The following is a 19,845-nucleotide window of genomic DNA, read 5'->3' on the forward strand; positions in this document are numbered from 1 at the left end:
GGGGTGCAAGTGTGTGTGACAAAGTAAAACCGTGATGCATATGACAAGATATATCACACAAGAATAAATATAAAGGCATCACATCAAGTATTTTCATTCTAGCATGTAGAGTCCTTATGAAAATAAATATAACACATGTATGTCACACATAGCACTCATTACACAAATTTCTCAAGTCATATCTCTCCCCTTGTCATAGCTACTCTCCCCTTTCATAGCTAGACACAAGGTTGCACTCTTGAAGCTTTAAACATATCTCTCCCCCTTAAGCTTTCATCTCTCTCCTCCTTAAGCTTTAATCATATCTCTCCCCCTTTGTCATCTATCGCCAAAAAGGGTCACACAAAGCACAAAGGGTGCTTAAGGTTAAAACTTTGTACTAATCTCTCCCTCTTTGTATTAACCTCTCCCCCTTTGTCATCTTAAAGAGGTTGTACTTGTCACTTGTTTGCAATTTAAAATAGATCAAGTACATGGGTTTACTAGCTCATGAACAAACTCATACACTAATCACTAGATTATATAACCATTCAAGCAACAGTGGTAGTCTATGAATCTAAAAAATTTCATTTGTAATGCATGATCCTATAAGCATGTACTATATGCACTAACTGCATACTAGTAAGGGATGAAAAATGATCATGCACAATACAATGATACCTTTGCTATATTGGAGAGGAAGATAGTCATATAGATTTCAATTCATTTCTCCAATAGCACCATGAAGTCCAATTATAAGCTTGGTGAAGACCAATAGATACCAATTCTTTAAATTCCTATTCTTCACCCTTATGAATTGAGAATCACTAATGATCAAGTGCACTCTTCTTGTTGTGGTTAGCTTGCTTCTTCTTTGATCATTGCTTGCTTGAGAGAACTAAAAGATGCACCACTTGTAATACCACTTGAAATTTCATGATACCACTTGCAATTTCATGACTTGTTCTCTTTTGGGTGTTGCTTGCTTTCTAGACCAATCTCTTGATTTTCTTCAACCAAGTACCTCAAATGTCCCTTTAGATTACCACTTCAATTTTAGCCATCCAAGCCTAGAGCGAAGTGACCTCTGTCCAAAGAATCATCCTTGATACTCACTTGAAATAACTTGAAAGGAAACCACTTGATCCACTTGAAAGATTTTGTTTGATTGATCCATATTGTTGGACTTAATTTGATGAATAACTTGGAATCCTTCTTTAAGTCCTTTTCTTTCTACTTGTTTAAGTCCTTTTGTTTCTATCAAAAGATCTCCAATTATCACTAGAACTTAAACTTCATCTTCATCTTGATTTTGGTCTTGATCTCTAGCTTGAGTACCAAATGTGTACCAGATACACTCTTCAAACAAATTGTCTTGTACTCATCATTTGTCATGCTTCTATCTCAAACCAAAACCAAAATATAGGTACCTCAATCACTTATAGATATGATTCTAATTTGAGGACCTTTGAATCTAAGTGACTTTTGATCAATCCAATAATTATCACTTTCCTGGCAGATTCTGTACTCTTCAAAGAATAAATCATATCTCCCAAAGTACATATCCAAAAACCACAAAATTTGGTGAAGATGTGACACACTAAGCCTTCTAGTAGCTGTAAAAATTTTAGCTTCTTTTGACTTCTATATTGCTACCAGATTTCATATCTTTCCACACTGCTACATGCTGAAAACTGCTGCACTATAGCTGACAAAGATCTACTCCAAATCCAAAGTATCACTTATCCAAATCTCATAAAATTTGCACAGCAACTAATACCATAAGTGTAGAGCATGCAGACCAAATTTTAAGCCAATACAAATAGATTTGGTTACTCAAACATGTCTATGATCACTGCTACCTCAGATTTTCAATATTGGACATATTTCAATAATTGAGCTATTTTTCTCCAATTTGAACCAAACTTGAAATCAACTTGTTTGAATACTCTCACAAGACATATGTCCATTCAAACCACTTACTAGAAGAAATCTTATGAACATATCCAATCAAACCAACTTCAAACTTGATTACTTAAGCATTTAATCCATTCAAACATCTCATAGCAAGCAACATATGCATATATATCCAATTCAATTAACTTATATGCACCCAAATAAACTTTGATCAACAAGAGATATACCTTGATAGCTTATGATCATCTTTGCAAGCTTCAACTCCACTTATTTGCAGGCCTTCAAATATATCAATAAATTTCCACAACTTGAATATGACACTTGTATGTTGATAGCATATGGACTTCACTCAATTTTGACTTGGCATTGGGATAGAATTGCACTAGGCTTCAATACTTGACTCAACATAAGATGAACAATAATAATTCCATTAAATCAAGTCTCCAATGCCATGGTACCTACAAACAATCATCCACTTTTCGATGGTACCCCAAACTAGTTTGGGTCCTCTCATGTTAGATGCAACATACTTAGGCATAGCCTTAGTATGAATAGCGGAATTTTTGCAATACTAACCAATAAGGTACAATAACAAACCTTCCTAGGCATAATATTTGCATCAATTGAAATAGGCTTAGGATTCTCACTTAGGGGACATGAATTAGCCAAGAATTGATTTTCTCTTTTTCGAATATTTGGCAAATTTATGATTTTCAAAAACTTGAGAGAGATTTTAGACGGACATAGGGATTTTTATGGACTTGAGAGAACCATGTCACATGTGATTAGGCAAATAATCAACCAAGGGTAGCAATAATCACAATATGACATGACTAGGTCACAAAGACAAAAAAAAACACATGATTTTCAAAAACCACACCACCTACACATGCTAGTTAGGGATTTTGAAAAACATCTATCCTATATCACACAAATGCACACACTAGCATATAAAGGGCCTTAGATGCACTTACAATGCATGTATGTAAATACATACCTTTGTCTTGAGCCCACAATATCACCACTGAGATAATACATGGCATGACAACATCATGTTGACCTCACTTGTCAAATAATCATACCATATATGAAATCAATTTTCATTCAAAGGACTACAAATAATACTAGATAAATTTGTTAGTCCACAATATCACCACTGAGATAATACATGGCATGACAACATCATGTTGACCTCACTTGTCAAATAATCATACCATATATGAAATCAATTTTCATCCAAAGGACTACAAATAATACTAGATAAATTTGTTAGTCCACAATGGTGCAAAATAGAAACTGAGCTCCCCCTAAATAAGTACCACAAGTATTTTGAATGACTTTCAACAAGCACTTTATTCTTTTAAGAATTTGGGAGTCAAATTTCTATTTTGACCAACACAAAGTGATTTGCCATATTTAAAATTCATTGAGACATACTCACAACCCACTTAGGTTTGATAGATCACAAGCTTCTGAGCAAATTAAGGATATATGAAATCATATGGATCAAACCTCAATTGCATCCCAATTAGTGCTCTGGTTCCTGCCATACCGGACACGTCCGGTAGACATACCGGACACGTCCGGTAGGTGCAGGACAGAAACAATTGAAGCGCTGCTTATGATTCTTCGTTTTAGCTCTAGTACTTCTTGTATGCCTGCATCTGAACAAATGCATTGCTCTACTAGAGAGCCATTAAAAGCATCACATGGCAAACATGATAATTATTAAATGAAACTAATTAGCCACTTCCAATTATTTCACAAATATGCTTATTTGTGAGCCATTGAGCACTAAACACAAAGTGGCTATCCTATAAGGTTTTTAGGTACTTGTTATTAATGGTAGAGATGAAGTAAATGATATGGTCATTGATTTATCTTCGGGTCAACCATATATGAGATTATGATAAGAATTGATTGATAGATTGAGTGAATATTGTCAAATTGTTTGCTCAACCACCCCGAAGCTTTCATCTCACCACCAAGTACCTACATTATCAACCTAAGCACATTTTGGTACCCAACTCTTGTTGGGTCCTTTTGGGTTAGTCAACAAGTGCTTAGGCACCCAAATGGCCTTAGTACTAGTTTGTGGTGAACACATCACCTTGCTAGTGCTAACTCCATTTGAGGTCTTCCTAAGCATATTATTATAAACAAATGTGTTCGGCTTAGGGACGTTACCTTTTGGGCAATCATAGCTTAGATGCCCCTTTCTTCCACAAGCATAGCATATGCGACCTTTGTTTGCTCTATGCTTGTTTTGCTTGTATGGACATCCATCAACCTTGTGGCCCATCTCATTGCATCCATAGCATCTTCTTGTTGCAACTTGGGCTTCCTTTCTTGACTCTTGATATATAGGGCATTTCTTGGTAGGATGCCCCAATTTCTTGCTCATGAGACAAGCGCTTTGTCCATCACTCTTCACTTGCTTGGCCTCCTTGATTGAAACCTTTTGAGTGGCGGCTTCAACCTTGTCGGCCCAATTCTTATGTGGACACGTAGCCCACTCATGTCCATACAATCCACAACCATAGCACATCCTTTTTTCATATTTCTTGCTCTTGGTTGTGTTGGCCTTGCTTGAAATGTGATTCTTTTGTTGGGTTTTGGAGGAAGCAAGGTTTGAACCCTTCTCAAGCTTCTTCACCATGTTATCACGGTTATCTTGAGAAGGTTGTGCTTTCTCCTTACCCTTCAATCGAATCACATCTTTCTTTAATCTTTTCACCTCTTCTTTGAGCTCTATGTTTTCTATAAATTTTTGCTCAATCGAAGATTGGCTTGCTTGAGAAGCACACTCATTAGCACAAGAAATATTCAATTGAGATTGTGTACAAGTGAGTGTGTGAGTGGGAGGTTGAGATGATTTTACCGTTGTAATCACAACCTCATGAGCCACCTCAAGCATGATGCTTGATTCTACTAATTCTTCATGAGAGCACTTGAGATGAACATAGTTTGCTTGTAGCACATTATATTTGCTTGAGAGTTCATCTAATTTTGCCTTGAGCTCAAAGTTTTCCTTCTCTAGTTGTGAAACACTAGAAGAGGAGTTAGTAACTAAAGCATGCTCAATTGATAATTTTTCATACCTCTCATTTATGGCCTTTAGCTCTTGCAATTTGGAGATGAGAAACTTTTCTTGATTTTGAAGTGATTGCTCTTGTTTCTCATTCTCTTCCTCTAGCTCATCATTCTTCTCAACTAGCTTCATGAGAATGAGCTTGTCTTTGTTGCTTAGACGATCAAGAGTGTAGCTATCTTCAATTTCAATATCACTCTCTTCTTGATCATCTACTCGTGCTATCTCCTTGGCTTGATCTTTCTTGCTAGCCTTCTTCTTGCTTTTCTTGGCCATGAGACACAAGTGATGAGTATCATGAGATACTGAGGTTGACTCATCACTTGGCCGCCACCGGGCTTGAGCCTCATCATCACGGACTGTCTGCTGTCCGGTTGCCTCGGCTTGCACCTCTTGCTCCGGCTCGGCGCTCTTGAGGTCTTGTGAGGCTTCTTCGCTGCATGAAGACATAATGGACATATTTTCCATTGACTCGACCTCAAGTGCATCATCGCATTTGGATTTTCCATATAACTCAACGAGTTTGATCCAAATGAGATGAGCACTCTCCGGAGGTTGTTGTCCATTGAATATTGCCTCATCTTGAACCTCTGCACTCAATGTACTCAAAATGATATTAATAGCATGAGCATTGAGTTGCACGCATATCTCTTCCTCTTTTGATAAATTCTTATAGTTGCTCCAATCAACTATAGGAAGAGGTATGCTTGCAAACACAATATGCTCAACAAAAGGACTAATATCTCTAAAAGCATTGAGTACATGAATTGACCAAGGTAGAAAGTTTGAACCATCATTTTGGAGAAGCATCGGCTCCAACTCGATAGGCGTCGGCATCCTTTTCTCACGGCGGTGAAGCTTTAGGTGAGAACCTCGCTCTGATACCAATTGAAAGGATCTAGGATGTCACCTAGAGAGGGGTGAATAGGCGTTTCTGATAAATCAACACCTTTAAAAGCGGAAACAATTAGTAATAGGAGTTTCCAAAATGGAAACTCCAAATCAAAGTAATACCACCCCTCACAAGTTAGCCACAAAATATATAAAAGATACTAGATAAACCTAGGGAGCCAAACAGCGGCAACCAAAGAGTTGAATCAAAATGCACTAGTCTGTTAATGTCGGAAGTCCTGACGTTTGGGTCAGAACTTCCGACATGTCGGAAGTCCCGACGATTGGGTCAGAACTTCCGACGTGTCAGAAGTCCCAACAGTTTGAGTCAGAACTTCCAACGCAAACTGTCAGCACTTCTGACCCCAGCAGGAAATGAACTACAAGTGCTAAAATGAACTTTGTGATGCCGATAACTTACAAACCCACTTCCTAGTGGTAAGGTAAGGTGTTGGGTCACTCTCTTGACGTTGATAAGCCACCAATCCGTAGATCGAGTCCCAAACCCTAAGAAATAGCTAGAGAGAGGGAGACAACCAAATACAAGTAATTTCGAGCAAATCACAACAACAACAAGCACGCGGGAGACAAGAATTTATCCCAAGGTTCGGCAGCCCCACAAAGGAGCTCCTACGTCCTCGTTGTTGAGGTGACCACTTTGGTCGGAGTCTCTTCCACCTCCTTGCCTCACTCAAGGATACCACAAAGGTCACTTGAGTTTCTTCACTAGAAAACAAGGGTAATACAAACTTCCCAAGGCTCTTCCACAAGATGGAAGCTCTTGGGCGACGCCTAGCCGGCTAGGGGAAAATCCCCAAGAGTAACAAATGCAAATCAAACCGGCTTGACGAAGAAATCAAGTGCTCAAGCTTGCTCAAAGTGTTTTTCTCACTCAATCCACTCTCCAATCACTCAAACCCTTTGGGAATCGAAGTTGGAAGTAAGGGAGTGAAGAGAGGGGAGCCTAGAATGCTTGGGGGCTGTTTGGCCGAGTGTTTGTCGCAATGAAATGAGTGGGCAACGGTTAGAAGTGAGGAGAGGGGTATTTATACCCCAAGTGAAAATCGAACCGTTCAGATCTACATCGGAAGTTCCGACGTAGATCCCGGGACTTCCGACGTATGAAGAAAACACTGTTCACAACAGGTCAGAAGTCCGTGTGTGCAAGTCAGTGTCGGAACTTCTGACAAACGTCGGGACTTCCGACGGTCATCACTTCCGACGTACGTCGGGACTTCCGACGGGTACAGTTAATCAAACAGCCAACACCGCTGAGGCCGGGACTCCCGGCTTGGGTCAGGTCAGTGTCGGAACTCCCGACGAACATCGGAACTTCCGACGGTCGGAACTCCCAGCGAACGTCGGGACTTCCGACGTGCACAGACAGCGAGCAGTCAGAAGAACCATCGATGCTGGGACTGCTGGCATGGGTCGGGACTTCTGACTGTCGGGACTTCCGACACACGTCGGGACTTCCGACTGTCGGGAGTTCCGACACACGTTGGGACTTCCGACGTCCACAGTCACCGCGCAGGCTGTGACTGAGAGTCAGCACTTCCGGCAAGAGTCATGACTTCCGACTATCGGGAGTTCCGGCGTACGTCGGGACTTCCGACACCGACAGTCACAGAAAATTATTCTATGTGCTCGTGAAGTGCTAGAGTGTCTCTCTTTTGATTTAATTAATATGCTTGAGCACTCTATCTTCCTCAGACCACCTAAACTTGCATCCCTCTTAATAGTACGGCATTCCTATGAACTCAAATTTAAAGTATAAGGAAATTAAACCTTTTGAGTTGATCTCTTTGAACCGAAGCCGTGTTTTCCAATCTTCATCAAGTGAGGGTGCCAATCATGTTGATATTGATCTTTTCACTTGAGCATAGCCATCTTGAGCACGTGACTTGATTCCATTCATCAAATATGAATAACTCTAAATGCATCAAGTCACTTCCAATGCTTTGTCCAATATAGGTTTGATCCTCCACAACAATATGACCGTCGCAGCTTGATTAGTACCTCAACTAAATGCAAGTACTTCCTTCTTCACCCTAGCTAGGTTCTTCGGCCGCCAAGCCGTCGCTTGCCCTTCACCCTTGCTTAGTACCTCGAAGCCTTTCCTTGCTATCTTCACCATCTCAAGCCACTAAGTCACATCTTGTGTTGAATCATCCATTCATTTGTATTGTTGTCTTTTTCATTTCAATTTAGCAAGCTTCAAATATGAGACCATTCCATATGCAATCCCTCATTTCTCATTAATTAACTTTTATCGTGCTTGCTTTCACATAGATCATTGAAATCCCACAATAAATAAGCCTTTGCATGAATTTCATTTGCATTGTTGTCTTGTGCTTGAATTAGATTGTTTATACAACAATACATCATTTTGGCTTTATACAATTTCATCAAGTATCTGTGAGATAATCAATTTCCTGTCTAACACTTAGCAAACATGTTAGACTTTTAATCGTGTTGTCATTCAATCATCCAAAACTCACTAAAGGGCTAGATGCACTTTCAGAAAGATTAAATTTATATGATTATGGCATTAGTTGATGGGATCTACAACTTTGTAGCTCACAACACTTCTGTTTGATGTCGTCTTGGTACCGAAATGATCAATACATTGTTCATATCCGTATGAAGAAAAGCTATAGATGTGAACATTGCATCGGTAAAAGTTGTATGTCTAAACACTTCACTGATTATTTCAGTACTAATATAGCTTCAAACACAAAAGTTGTAAGCTACAAAGTTGTAGATCTTATTAAGCTCGGGCGATTTTCATATAAGTCCACCCCAGCTCAAATGGAAAAAAAAACTATGATTATTTAAACATACACGGAAAAGAAAATTCGCTAATTGGAGATTCTGTCAATAGAAATGTTGAACTTTAAATCTTTTCATTTCAATTGGTGAGAGTAGTATACTTCTGCAGTTGTTTTATTATTAATCCAATTATGTATGTGAAAACTAATTTAAATAAAAAAAATCACATCAGACTTGGAGTCGCGAGATATCGTTGTGCAAAATCTTATTCCTCTTTTGCTTCATGGAACATTTGAGATTGGTCGACCCACTTATGAGCATAGTGATCTGATGATGATGTCAACATATGATGGTTCTGCCGATGTCAAATGGTTTTATTTTTGGGGGATTTTTCTTTGTTTTATTCTTAGAATTTTATATTTTCAAATATATATCTCCGCGGCAATTTTGTTCTTGTTCATTGGCTTTTCTTTGTGATGCCAATTTTGCCCATGAACCTTCATCTTCTTTTGTTCCATCACCTAATTATTTTTGGTTTATGGTAGTATGTTTTGTGTTCATCGTAATTTTACTCATGTTTTTTTATTCATCGAAATAGCGTTTTCTTGTTCATGTAAATTTAATTTAATTTTAATTCCCGACTGTTATATATTTTTCTTCGCCACACAATGATTCCTTTTTTGTGTTAGTTATTTTTTTTCTATGGCTATTATTGATGTTTTTTGGTGCATGCTAATGTAAATTTCTATTTTGTTCCATCATAGCGATTTTTATATTATGCAAACAAGAACAGATAATATTTCTTGAAAGAATTTTTGTTTAAGAAAGTCTGTGCTGATGTCAGAAAGTAACGTTGGTGAGGTCAGCAAAGCCTCGCCGTCATAAACCCAGAGCAGTCAAGCCATTTTCGCGGCAGTCAAGCAGTTTTCGCGCGCCCGCGAAAAGCCGAAAACGCGAGGCCCTTATCCTACTTGAAACCAAAAATTGAATTCGAGTCGGAGTCGTAACTCGTAGGCGTAAGAGCGACGCCACCGGCCACCACCATCGCAGCTGTCGGATCCCCTTCCCTCCCCTTCTGCCAATCGCTTCGTTCCATCTCGATTCGCAATTCGCTTTCTCTCTGCTCTCCGCTCGACTTTCGATCCCAGATTCCCACTGCCTTCTCTCCCAATCTCGAGTTGAGATCATGTCTGCGGCGGTGCCGACGGCTCGCAAGCGCCCGGCACCGGACCAAGAAGCACGCGCTGCTGACGCGAACAAGCGACCGCGGCACAGCGGTCCCCGGAGCATCGACGAGTTCGAGCTGTTCGAGGTGCTCGGCGAGGGTGCCGAAGGCGTCGTGCGCAGGGGGCGCGACCGCCGCACCGGCAAGAAGGTGGCGCTCAAATGGATCGGCCACCCCGATCGCCGCGCGCTCGCCATGGAGGCCGGCTGCCTCCACGTGTGCCGCGGCCACCCCTCCATCATCGGTATCCAGGATGTCGCCGCCGACCCTAGCACTGGGGACGTCCACCTTGTGTTGGAGCTGGTCCACGGCGGGGTAAGCCTCCGCGACTCCATGTGGAGGCCCTTGTCCGAGGACGTGGTCTGCGTGATGATGCAGCAGCTCCTCAGCGCTGCCAAGAAGATCCATAGTGTGGGCTTCATCCATCGGGACATGAAGCCAGAGAACATCCTCGTCTGCCCTTTCGGCGAGCTCAAAGTGTGTGACTTTGGATCGGCGACGCGACAGAAGCCCGCCGGGAAGGCGCATGAGGCCTCCCCCGTCGGGACGCTGCAGTACAACGCGCCGGAGCTGCTCGACGGCAATTGGTACTACGGCCCGGCTGTCGACATGTGGGGCCTCGGGTGCGTTATGGCGGAGCTTCTAAGCGGTGAGACTCTGTTCCACGCAGAGACACATGAGGAGATGTTTGACGAGATGTCCGAGCTTCGAGATCGGATGACCTCTGCAGCCGGAAAGCTTGATCCAGAATGTTTGGCAGATCTGTCGGAGATTGGGCGTGATGTGCTGACAGGCCTGCTGGCCTTCTGCCCTGAGAAGAGGCTCACCGCGGCGGAAGCGCTTGAGCACCCGTGGTTCAAGAACTTCAAGTCACCCTGGACACATGACATTGTTTAGTTATTAGATCGCTGCTAGTAGCTGTTTCTTGATGTAGGATTGTAGTACCACAGGGACTATTTCATTGCATTGTAAGTAGCGGCTTAGCTGATTCATGTAATGTTATGAAGCCACCTAATTCATTGTTGCTTCCTTGCCATTTATTTGTTGTTTGACCAATCTTCGTAGCAGGAATTGATCAGTGTAATATTTGTTCAATGCAATAAATTAATAAAATGTCGACTTTGTTTTATAAACTGTCTCTTGTTATCTATTCCAAGTAGTGGATCTACAAATGCCAGTGTCTCAGGAAGTTGCAGCTCTTGTCAGGAAGTAGTAGATTCTAGCCTTGAGGAAATGCTCTGAAAATTGAAGTTTCACCTCAATTGCCAACGGTAAAGCAAGCTAAAGGTATGAAAATTGTGAGTTACTATTCCTTATCTTTTCTGGCCTTCAAGTGCATCTGCTGTTTGAGCTACAAGTCTGAATCATCTGAATGGTGCTGTGCCTCCATTGTTCCACAGGGATGGCGAGTATGATTTTCGATTGGAATGGGCCACGGAGAAGCAGATGAGATGCGATAGATCCTCGTCCTGGTTACTACAGAGCTGGAGCTAATGTCATAGTGTGCTTTGACTGACGGGAAGCATCGTCACAGAGGATACTTGCTCTCTCGCTGACCCAGTCGAACAAACAGGTACCGGTTAACCCTGCCATAGCTCATAGGGCATGTTAAGATCAGAATACTACACATCATAATACTCAGCACATCTTTTTGTCAGTTCACTTCGGACCTTTCTTACTAGGTGTCTTATTGTCCTCTTTTACCAATGATAGATGAAACGAATAGCTGAATCTTGCATATTGATGAGGATCTGTTGAATATTATGAATAGTTTGCAATCCATTTGGGGGCAGAGTTTTAGTTTCCAGTTTTCTCTGTGGAGTGTTACTAAATTCCTCTCATCAAGTCTATTTCCAATGGTTTTTTCCGTTACAGTTATTATTTACGTGAAATGACTCTTTGTTTAGTGGTATTTAGTTTATTAAACTTCTTTCTTATCAACCTCTCATCGGTAGATTGTTGGTTCAACCTATATTCAGCTTCAATGGCATTCAGCAGAGATCACAATGACAATTTAGTGATATAAGAGTATGTGGATTGTACATGTAGAGAATTCTTCAGGAATGTGTAGTTAGGGATCATGACATATGGTGACACTGTCCATCATAAGACTTCTAGGGACCTCAAAAACCAATATATAAGCATGTAGTAGTATTATTTGTTTTGGTTCCGGCAAATGGTCTACAATTAAATTTGTCTTGTATATTTAAATAAACTTCTACATATTGGTCACCTTAATGTAAAATTATGTCAAAATCTGTAGGGTCACCATTGCTTGTTAGTACTTGACAGGTATGGGAAGGAGGTGTTAAGGAACTCTCCTGTTGCAGGTATCAGCTTCATTCCATTCCAGACATTAGGTTTTGTTCCAAAATTTCCAAAAAAAAATGATATTAAATCTTTCCTTCGCTGATATTTTGAACCATATATGGCAGCTTGGTTTCTGAACTCAGGACATCACGGTTGAGCTTTGCACCTTTTATGGCAGCTTGGTTTCTGAAATCGAATAGTTGTAATCTGGACATCAAACTTTTTTTTTTTTTGAACCTGACATCAAACTTTTTCAGGTTCCCTTTTGCAGGGGGTATTCAGCAGCTTACTTGCGATAGAGCATTCATGAGCATTACAACATGCATAGCAAGCTTTCCTATGCATCATTTTTAGCTACGGGTGATTCCTTAGAAGTGCAAAATACGCCATTCATTCAGTTCATCGAGTCACGTGATGTCGAACTCCAGCTGCTAGGAAGGTCATCGACGTCAGAATGCTGCTGTCGAGCCAATTTGCTGACGTCCCCAATCAGATGTGAGAGACTGATGGTTTCTACGACTGATAAGTCGGCTGAAGTTTACTTGTTGTGAGAGAAAAACACTGTTCCATAGTTGATAAGCCAGGCCGATAAGTTAAGCGACAAGGCGTGATGTGCTGACGGGTCTGCTGGCCTTCTGCCCTGAGAAGAGGCTCAAAGCGGCGGAAGCGCTTGAGCATCCGTGGTTCAAGAACTTCAAGTCACCCTGGATACATGACATTGTTTAGTTATTAGATCGCTAGTAGCTGTTTCTTGATGTAGGATTGTAGCACCACAGGGATTATTTCATTGCATTGTAGCGGCTTAGCTGATTCATGTAATGTTATGAAGCAAGCATATTGCTTCCTTGCCATTTATTTGTTGTTTGACCAATCTTTGTAGCGGGAGTTGATCAGTGTAATATTTGTTCAATGCAATAGAATGTCGACTTTGTTTTATAAAATGTCTCAGCTTATCTATTCCCATTACGGGATCTACAAATGCCAGTGGCTCAGGAAGTTGCAGCTCTTGTCAGGAAGTAGTAGATTCTAGCCTTGAGGAAATGCTCTGACACAGATTCACCTCAAATTTTTTTAGATAAGCTTCGCCTCAATTACCAACGGTAAAGCTAAAGGTATGAGAGTTGTGAGTTACTATTCCTTATCTTTTCTGGTCTTTAAGTGCATCTGCTGTTTGAGTTACAGGTCTGAATCATCTGAATGGTGTTGTGCCTCCATTGATCCACAGGGATGGCGTGTATGATTTTCGATTGGAACGGGTCACGGAGAAGAAGATGCGATGCGATAGATCATCGTCCTGGTTACTACTACTCCGTAGTTACTTCGACTCCGTAGTTACTACAGAGCTGGGCCTCCGTTGATCCACAGGTAGCAGTTTACCAACTTTTCTTTCACACAAGTCCACATGTTGATCTCATGCATTACTCGATCAAGTAGTCAGATAAAAAAATTATGTTACCATCGAAAGCCGAAGAAAACAAAGACGCAAAAAAGGTATTCCTCTGTCCCCAATTAACTGTCGTCGTTGGTTTCCGTGCCAAAAGTTTGACTTCGATTCATAAAAAATATGTGCAACATTTATATCTTCATATTAAAAACTAGATTCAAATATCTATCTAATTATATACCATAAATATTAATATTTTTATATATATTTAGTCAAAGTGATTTCTCGAGAAAAAAGAACGAAAAATATTTAGAGACGGAGGAACTACTATGCAGTACTTAGACACCCGAGTCATCCATGATCTCACCAAAAGTCCGCACCCCGACCCGTCACATCTTCACTCGCCACACAAAGCTCTTGCCTTATACTCCCTCGTCCATAAAAGAATGCAATTCTCATTTTTCGAGAAGTCAAATAGGCTATACTTTGACTGAATTTATGTAAAAAGGTACTAACATTTTTTATACAAAATAATTACCATTACATTAGTTATAGAATATATTTTTATAATAAAGTTATTTGAAGACATAAATGCTAATATTATTTATTATAAACTCAGTTAAACTTGAGAGAATTTGACCAGCGGAAATCCTATAATTGCATTCTTTATCGACGGATAGAGTACTACCTCCGTCCACAAAAGAATGTGATTATGAGATTCGTGCCGATCAAATTAGCTCATCTTTAACCATGGTTATAGTAAATATTATTAGCATTTATGTCACCTCCTGGCACTATTCTCATAGCATTTATGTCTCTTCCCGACAAGATTCTCATAATAAATCTAGTCAAAGTTGAAAAAATTTAACCAATACGATTTTTATATCAACTCTTCTTTAGAGACGGAGGGGGTAGATAGCGAATCAGCTTCAATGTACACACACAGTAACACTGCTGGCACACACAGGACGTAGGGTATTACGTCGATCAGACGGCCTGAACCTGTCTAAATCGCTGTCTCTACGCCTTGTGTCACCATCCGGTTCCTGATTACGCGCACCCCCACCGACAAATCTACCATCACGGGATACCCCTCGGTGGACCGCCGACGATATTCTGTCGACAGTTGGCGCGCCAGGTAGGGGTGTGCGCTTGATCCATGGCGAGCCAGATGGACCTCAAATCAACAGCGTGTTCTCGTCATCAATCTCGTGGAGATCTATGCCGGTCGATGACGACGACTCATCGCTGGCTACATCAGCCCCCGCGACAGTAGATCCGATCTCGGAACCACCTCCGAGGTCGCCTTCACCAACAACTCACCGCCCACCAGGTGCTCGCTGTCAACGCCAACCAGATAGCGCCATACGCCGTCGACCAGACGCTCCATCCAAAGCTAAGTCACGCTTTAATATTCTTCTAAATATTCTCCAATCTCCGTATATCGCCATAATGTTTCTCCGAACGGTTTTCTCCATATTTGCTCTCCAAATGATTTTTTGAACCCTCGAACAGTCATGTTGATGTTCAGATGCCTCTAGAGACGGCCTTGTCTCCGGCTCCTCCCTACACGTGCTACGGGCTACGCGCTCTACGTTATGGGTGGTCGGCAGCGGTTCCTTGGTGACGCCTGTTCCTCCTACACGTGCACGGGCTCCGCACTCGACGTTATGGACTATGGGCTAGCTAGGGTTGGAGACTCAGCTACACACTAACTGGTTGGACGGTTTATATTAAATATAATTACATCTCACACCAACTGATCGTCAAGCTACATACGCTATTTTTTCTCCAGAGTTCATTTATTTTTACATCATGTACTACCTATTCTACATGTTTGTATTACAAGATCATCGTCCAGGTGATCGGATCACCTGGTGCTCAGACTTCTCCACAGATCAACTGGTCGGACCGCTTGGTTCATGGACTCCGTCGCCGACCAGTTGATCGGACTATTCGTCGATCGCTTCTACTCAATGCTCACTTCGCCGCCGACCAGTTGACCAGACTGTTCGTCGCCAGCTACGCCGGGGACTCCTCGGCGCACGGATACTTCATGCTCGAGGACTAAGTGGGCACACTTCACCGCACGGACGTCGACAGCTACGTCGGGGACTCGGTGCTCGGACCTCGCTAGCTTCGCCTAGAACTCCTCGGTGCTCGAACATCGCCACCTATGCCGGGGACTCCTCGCTCCTCGGTGCTCGGTCATCATCAGCTACGCCGGGGACTCCTCGGTGCTTGGACCTCGCCAGCTTCACCTAGGACTCCTCGGTGCTCGAACATCGCCGCCTACGTCGGGGACTCCTCGCCCCTCGGTGCTCGGTCATCGCCAGTGACACCGAGGACTCCTCGGTGCTCGGTCATCGCCAGTGACGCCGGGGACTCCTCGCTCCTCGATGCTCGGTCATCGCCAGTGACGTCGGGGACTCCTCCCTCTTCGGTGCTCGGTCATCGCCAGCGACGCCGGGGACTCCTCGCTCCTCGGTGCTCGGTCATCGCCAGCAACGCCGAGGACTCCTCGGTGCTCGATCATCGCCAGCGACGCCGGGGACTCCTCGCTCCTCGGTGCTCAGTCATCGCCAGCGACGCCGGGGACTCCTTGCTCCTCGGTGCTCGGTCATCCCCAGCGACGCCGGGGACTCCTCGGTGCTCCCTTGGTGGTCGGATCTTGCTACGTCTCATCGGTGTGCTATCAAGCTGCTCCATGCTGTTCAGATCAGGGTGCTGATCTTGGGCAACATGTCTGGGGTCTTGATACACGCATGTCAGACGACATCAGCAAGCTTTTAGACTTCTTTTTCTTTGACCCTACTACAAGATTCATTCTTCATCTTTCAGCAGGCTCGGGGACTAAGTGGGCACACTTCACCTTGCGGTGAATATGCTTGTTCTCATCTTGAGGCTACGCCCGGGGACTGGCTGCCTGCTCGGCTGGCCTTCTACTTTCTAATCCTGGCACCACACGACTACGTCACCTACTGTTAGGCTCGGGGACTAAGTGGACACACTTTACCTTGCGGTGAATGTGCTTGTTCTCATCTCGAGGCTACGTCCGGGGACTGGCTGCCTACTCGGTTGGTCTTCTACTTTCTGACCCTGGCACCACGCAACTACGTCACCTACTGTCAGGCTCGGGACTACCTGTGGGGGTATGGCCCCCGGTATCCTCAAGACGAGACATGGGCCACACCATCAGAGGTGGCCCGGCCCACAAGATCAAGGCGTACACGGCGCTGCTCGACATACACCGCAAGATATTGTATAGTACCAAATAGGCTACTTTACTTGTAACCCTGTCCCTCTAGACTATATAAGGAGAGGCAGGGGTCCCCTAGCGGACAAGATACATCAAGATCTATCTACTACATCTCAATACAATACACCAAAGACACAGGACATAAGGTATTACATCGATCAGACGGCCTGGACCTGTCTAAATCGCTGTCTCTGCGCCTTGTGTCATCATCCTGTTCTTGATTACGCGCACCCCCACCGACACATCTACCATCGTGGGATACCCCTCGGTGGACTGCCAACGATATTCTATCGACAGGATTCTCTCCGACAAGGCTGGGCTGTACGTGAACCCATACCCAGGCCCGGCCCTCATGGCGCTCCTGGGCCAGGGCCTGGTCTTCACCAAGGGCGACGACTGGGCGCGCCACCGCCGCGTCGTGCACCCGGCGTTCGCCACGGACAGGCTCAAGTCGATGACGGGGGCGATGGCGGCGTGCGCGGCGGAGGTGGTCCGGGACTGGGAGGCACGCGTCGCAGCATTGGCGAGTGGGGAGGTGACCGTGTAGGTGGGGCAACATTTCACGGAGCTCACCGCCGATGTCATCTCGCACACCGCGTTCGGTAGCAGCTACCGGCAGGGGAAAGAGGTGTTCCTGGCGTAGCGGGAACTCCAGCTCATGGTCTTCGCCTCCATCAACAACATCGTCGTGCGTGTCCCGGGCATGGATCACGTGCCCACCAAGGCCAATGTGCGCCGGTGGCAGCTCGAGCGCATCGTGCGGGGCACGCTCATGGCCATCATCGATGAGCGCTAGGCCTCGGCTAAGGAATCCAAGGGCTATGGCAAAGACCTGCTCGGCCTCATGATGGAGGCCAACGCCGGCGACGACAACGGCAAGACGCAGCAGGTCATGAGCATGGACGAGATCATCGACGAGTGCAAAACGTTCTTCTTCGCCGACCATGACACGACCGCGCACCTCCGGACCCTAGACCATGTTCCTCCTCGGCACCCACCATGAGTGGCAGCAGCGGCTCAGGGAGGAGGTGCTCCGCGAGTGCGACGGCGCCGAGGTGCCCCTCAACGCTGACGCCCTCAACAAGCTCAAGCTTGTAAGTATTTAAATTAAAGCCCTGATTGGCCGGCCATGAACGAGAAGTACAAGACTACTATGATTAAACCAACGGTGCCCGTGATCGTTGTTAATTAATTTGCAGGTGACGATGGTGCTGTACGAGACGCTCCGGCTGTACGGCGCGGCCAACATTATCGATAGGCAGGCGATGGCGGACATGGACCTCTGCGGCATAAAGGTGCCCAAGGGTACGCACCTGGCGATCCCATTCCCGACGCTCCACCGCGACGAGGAGGTGTTGGGCGCGGACGCCGGCGAGTTTGACCCGCTCCGGTTTTAGGCAAGGTTTTAAATCTCCAGCTAAGCCTCTTAGCTGCTGACCTCCTCAGCAGCTAAACGTAGCTATAGCCGGAGATAGCTGCAGCTAAGTCATTTAGCTGTTTTTGCAAAAAATAGGAAAAAAACACACGAGACATTGGCATAACTTGATAACCATCACTAATTGATTCATAACCAGTTCATAGGAGAGATCCCAGGTAACAAATATTGACATCTTGTTCACATATAGTAAGATCTACAACATACAAGCAAAAAACAGAGAGGAGAATGGTGAGCGCTGACCGCTGAGCAGAGAAGAAGCTTGGTAGATCCACGACGCCGCAGCCGAAGGGCATGGCCGTCGCCCGCTGGTCACCTCTGCAACGCCGCAGCCGAAGAGAAGATCTCGAAGGTGCCGCCGGCGCTACTCGAAGCTACCACCACCGGCGCCGGCCACCTCCGCTCGAAGCCACCGCTGGAAGCCGTGGCTGTCGGAAGCCGCTGTTGAAGTTCCTCCAAGGAGCCGCTGCAGGCCACCTCCGCTCGAAGCAGCTGCCACCACCGGCCACGGCGGAAGCCCCTCGCAGGGCGCCGCTTGGGGGAGAGGAGGAGGACGCCGCGCCGCCATCTCCGGAAGAAGCAGCCGCAGGGGACTAGAGAGACGATCTGAGTCGGAGATATGAGAAGATGCTAGGGTTACGTTGTTTTCCTGGGCTGGATTGATGGGCAAGGCAATGGGCCGGCGGTTGCACATGTTTTAGTGGGCCGCATAGTCAACTTCCTGGCCCGACAACATTTTAGCGGCAGCTAAATACGTCTCATTTAGCGGCAATCTCCGGCTATCTCCAGCTATTAGCGTTTCAGTTTTCTTAGCGCGAAAAGTGATATATCTTAGCTGCGACCTTGCCCAGCAGCCAGCTATAGCTGCAGCTATAGCCAGCTATTTAAAACTTTGGTTTCAGGACGGCGTGGGTAGGGCGGCCACGTACCCGAACGCGCTGCTAGCCTTCTCCCTGGGCCCGCGGTCGTGCATCGGGCAGGACTTCGCGATGCTGGAGGCCAAGGCCACACTGGCGCTCATCCTGCGGCGGTTCGCCTTCGAGGTGGCGCCGGAGTACGTGCACGCGCCGGTCGCCTTTCTGACTCTGCAGCCGTCGAAGGGCTCTCCGTCGTGCTCAGGCTCTTGGATCCGCACACTTTGGCCAGCTGAAAGATGTTGCAGTCCTATATATTGGCGTCCATCTCCAGTTTGACGATAGTAGTTTGCTATGATTCCTCATGCCAGTGTCAGTGTCACCTTCTTTTCTTTTTCTGTCTTCTCTCTTATCTCCAGCAGGCGCTAGACGAGTTAAAAGGACGGCGGCTTGTTTTTTTAAGCAGAGAGTAGGTGGGCTTTTTTTTAGGGGAGAGTAGGGGGTCTTGGTGACAAGTTAAAAAGGACGGCTTGACGGCCTAGACGGCCCATGGGCTGTGGAACCAAGCGAGCGAGCAGCGACTTAGAGCATGTCGACTTTGAGCGGTCCGGTCCCCTAGCGGTAGATCTTAAAAAAAAACTCCTCTTTCTCATGTCAAATCCAATCAAATTTTAGTATGCATGATTTTCTTAAAAATGTTTCCGTAACTTTTATTTGGAAATTGTTTG

The 19,845-nt window shown here is 44.7% G+C and overlaps 1 protein-coding gene and 1 pseudogene across 1 annotated transcript; both read left to right on the plus strand.

The window, feature by feature from the left end:
• Window positions 1–9,684: 9,684 nt before the first annotated feature.
• On the plus strand, window positions 9,685–10,849 carry LOC136526780 (putative cyclin-dependent kinase F-2). The gene has a single exon (XM_066519370.1). It carries the CDS (start codon window positions 9,837–9,839, stop codon window positions 10,770–10,772), a length of 936 nt encoding a protein of 311 aa, XP_066375467.1. The 5' UTR covers window positions 9,685–9,836; the 3' UTR covers window positions 10,773–10,849.
• A 428-nt stretch (window positions 10,850–11,277) lies between these two features.
• LOC136525757 (cytochrome P450 709B2-like) lies at window positions 11,278–19,413 on the plus strand (annotated as a pseudogene).
• The last annotated feature ends 432 nt before the right edge of the window (window positions 19,414–19,845 follow it).

This window comes from Miscanthus floridulus, chromosome 19 (assembly GCF_019320115.1).
Source record: "Miscanthus floridulus cultivar M001 chromosome 19, ASM1932011v1, whole genome shotgun sequence".
Classification (NCBI taxonomy): domain Eukaryota; kingdom Viridiplantae; phylum Streptophyta; class Magnoliopsida; order Poales; family Poaceae; genus Miscanthus; species Miscanthus floridulus.